Genomic DNA, 3,973 nt, shown 5'->3' on the forward strand with positions numbered 1-3,973 from the left:
AAAACGGAATCCAACAAGGCCATATATCATTTTCTCGACAAGTCAAGTCATACGCTGCATACACCCATCGCCGCGAGACTAGTCATAGGTTCAACTGGGCTGAACGGTGTAAATAGGACTGTCGATACCAGCAGCCGCACAAAAATTTCGACAAAGGACGCACCGTTATTCTAGAATAGATATCGTCGACGAAACACACCAATGGCTGCGAGGGCAGTAAGTAGTGCTGGAGCTCCACGGACTGATTGCTGCTCCTACAGGAAGAGCGGGCGTCGCGACTAGTACGGGACGTTCTTGGGCAGGTTGCGGATCACGTTGCTCTTCATCCCGATCTTGGTCCTCATCGTCTCCACCCCGCTCTTGTTCATCGCTCGGAGCACCTTCAGCCTCACCATCTGCTCCTTGGACTGGACCGTCACCAAACCCATGCTCTTGTAGCTGAAAAAGGGGAACAGAAACGCAGTTAAGCATAAGGGTCTCGGCATTTTACGAATGCAACATGACAAAGATACTTGAATGGATAGGATGAAGAATGCAGGATTCAAACCTGGAAGCCAGGGAAAGTGCAAGAGCACGGTCTGCTGCAACGGAAGGCCGTGGCTTCTGGCGGTAGTAGCGAATGAACTCTCGGGAACCAAGAGTCGTCACGCGTCTCCCCTTCTCGCTCTTGCTTGTGATCACGAGCTCGGATCCACCACCTCCCAGTTCAATGCTGTTGTCCATGTCACCAGCAGCAACCAGCTGCTTACCCTCCACATCAACATAGCTGCAACCAGAGTAAAACAATGCCATTAGGTGTTAGATGTGCGCAGCACATTCACCACTAAGGATACTTAATATCCAACAATGACCACACAGATACTACTTGCACATTCACCACTAAAGGATACTTAATATCCAACACTGATCACACAGATACTACATGACTATGATTCAGTGGACAGAGATGAGCATTTCAGATTAATTTTACTTTTGTTCAAAAATTATTCCAACAAAGATGGCTAATTAACAGAACACAACTATCAACAGCATTCTGCTTCAATCTAAGCATTCATGGAACCACAAAAAAGCAAGAGCCAATGCAAAGAGCAAAAATTCTAGAATTTGGAGAACATATGCTAAGATGAGCACGTTCTCAAACAGGGTTGTCTTGAAAAAAGCCCATCAGAAGCCCAAACTCAAAACCCTAATATTATCAAAACTAATGTTCTTATTACAGGAAACAAGAAGGTTAGTAAAATTTTGCAAGAAGAAACTTATTAATACAGAAGTTTAGCACAGTACAAACCTGCTGCTGTAATCGTAGAAATCCTCAAGGTCAGCATCTTCATCCTCCCCACCATCTCCATAACGCAATTTGCAGTGACCTTTTGCATCCATATGCTTCCTGACAGCCTCAAGACTTTGGAAAGGCTGGCATCTGTCATTGCAGTAGAGGCACATAAAATCACGCTTCACCTGCAGGCAGAATAACAAGTACAAGATCATGTTAGAAAACATGCAACTAGCGAACCAGGACATTAGTACTGATGGGGAAATGCCTACCTCCAGTCCAACATATATAAGAAGGCCATTGGGATCTTTCAAGTATTCACTGTCAGGTATGAAGAAACCATGCTTTTTGTGCATATGGATCATGCAGTCCTCTATGTTGTCATGCTTGAGATCACACATGAAGCAGTCCGAGGGATCCAACATTTCAAGATCAGCCATCTCATCATCTGATTTAGAGTCCTCATCAACTTGCATGTTTGAGGTAGACTCCAGCTCACTTGGGTCCACTTCAACCCACTCTTCCTCCTCCTCCTCATCCTCATCTTCATCTTCTTCCATTGCAGAGGGGGCTCTACGAGGGACTCGCTCAGGAAGTGGCTTGACTACTGCAGCAGTGGAGGCATTGGGCTCCTGAGAAGCTCTTAAGAGATGCGACCGCGTGGTGAGATGTTGGGCATGAGCTTTTGCACTCCTGTACCCTTTTCCACAAAGAGCACAGCTGTAAGACATCGGAGGAGCAACGGTAGAGTTGCTCCCCTCTGCTAAAACAGTTTGTCTAGCAATAAAGAGAGCCTCGGTAACTCCAGGAACTCCAGCCACCTGACAAACACTGAATGTCAAAATGATGCACAACAGAAGTACGACGCTGACATAAGCAAGAAGCAACAAAATCAAACAGTTCCCAGTAATGTGTTACAACTACAATTGCCAAGTTGATCAAATAGAAATATGATACCAAGTTCCACCTAGGGTTTAATTGTCAGCTAACAGAGTATCCCAAAACAGACACTTAAATTGGCTTGCCTCCATTTTGTTCGCTAAAATTGCGTACCGCGAGGTCGTTTGCAGATAACATATATAGTTTTTTTCTCCAATAAGTAAGATAATCCTCCCTCATCCTCTAACAAATTAGACATGTATAATCTACAGCAGGGACAAGCTGCAGGGCATCATCTCATGAACAAAGCAGGCATGTATAGCATTTCTTCTACAAACTGAATGGCGCATTCCAAAAGACAAATCACAGCTAGCCCTTCTCTACGATCTTAACCAAAGCAGAGTAGGAAGCTTGCACATAGCCTCCTTTCTTAAGTTGACAGTATAGAGTATACCTAAAATTTCTAATTAAACTGCTCACCCTGCAATCTAGTGCCTCCAGCTACCTCAAAACAATGAGCAAAAAAATACTAATTCTAATCATCCACGAGCACTAACACGAGCCAGCCGCCTAAACCTAAAAAAACAAGCAATAAAAATTCGCAGGGGAAGCGTTTGCGCGGGCCTACTGGGCGTCATAATCTCCGCTCCAGAAGCGCACAACACATCAGACACCCATTCATATCGCCCGCGGAACGCATCATCTGCTGCTACCTAACACGAACCCTAACAGCACATAAATAACCAATCGCGCGGGACCGGCGCGGGGAAGACGGTGGTAAGCATACTACCTTGCGCTTGAGGTTGTAGCGGTGCCACTCGGAGCGGTAGTGGAGGCGCTGCTCCTCCTCCTCCTCGAACGCCGCGTTGCAGGCGTTGCAGGTCACCGTCGGCATCTTGGCCGCCTCTTCCTGTCCCCTCGGGTACGGCTTGGACCGGCTCCTGCGGGCGGGCGGGGGTGCGACGGCGGGGTGGTGGCGGCGGTCGCGGGGAGTTGCGTTTCTCTCCTTTGCGGTAGTGGCGGCGGCGGCGGCTGGAGGAGAGGAAGCCAAGTAGGCGAGGGCGAGGGGAGGACGCGCTCGGCGGTGACGTGAGCGCTTGGGTCAGGCCTCTACCGACTCTAGGTTTGGGCCTTTATTGGGCTGTCGGTCGTCGGCGCTTAGGCAGGCTTTAGCCGCGTCGTTAAAGCAAAGCCCATTCATCGGTAGTATATCGATTCTCAAAAATATAAAAAATAAACTATCCTCGGTAGTAGGACAGCGCATATAGCGTTTTTTTTCTCCCCATCGGTTTGGGGGACCTTCCTGGTTTCTGAGGCGGTTTACTCCGTGGGTTTTTGGGCGAGTGTTTGGCCAATTTCTTCTCCTGAATCCGCATTCATCATGCCTAGCGGGAGACTGAATACGCGAAACCAGATTGGTATGTTATTACACTCATACTCTGTCGACCTCTTTCATGGCATGTAGCCCTCCACCACGAGCTCTTTACCAAACATCCATGGCCCGTTTAACTTTCAAGTGCCTTCCTCTTTTCAGATTCTCCGTAAAACGTAAACATGAACAAGTTCTCCACGACCTCCTTTTCAATATATCCCCTTGATCGGGCACCAAACCATACCGAGAGAGAGACATATTGCATTTGAATAAGCAAGTTTCTCTGACATTACCTTCCCCACTGCATGTGCTTCGACGCACTTCCCTTCTCTTTCATCGTGATTATTATTTTTGACCTTTTCCTTTTTTTCAACAACTTCAAATCTTTCATCAACCCTGCCACGCCCTCTATCTCCAACCAGTCCTCCAATCCCCGACCGCCAAATATT

General features: G+C 47.3%; 1 protein-coding gene across 1 annotated transcript; it reads right to left on the minus strand.

Annotated features, from left to right (window-relative positions):
- Positions 1-3,218, minus strand: LOC119327825 (cytoplasmic 60S subunit biogenesis factor REI1 homolog 1-like). Its single transcript, XM_037600909.1, has 5 exons — positions 2,943-3,218; positions 1,546-2,094; positions 1,289-1,458; positions 548-766; positions 1-438 (listed from the first exon to the last, which is right to left on the minus strand). Exons 1-5 carry the CDS (start codon positions 3,045-3,047, stop codon positions 279-281), a joined length of 1,203 nt encoding a protein of 400 aa, XP_037456806.1. The 5' UTR covers positions 3,048-3,218; the 3' UTR covers positions 1-278.
- Between the last annotated feature and the right edge of the window lie 755 nt (positions 3,219-3,973).

This window comes from Triticum dicoccoides, chromosome 7A (assembly GCF_002162155.2).
Source record: "Triticum dicoccoides isolate Atlit2015 ecotype Zavitan chromosome 7A, WEW_v2.0, whole genome shotgun sequence".
Taxonomy (NCBI): domain Eukaryota; kingdom Viridiplantae; phylum Streptophyta; class Magnoliopsida; order Poales; family Poaceae; genus Triticum; species Triticum dicoccoides.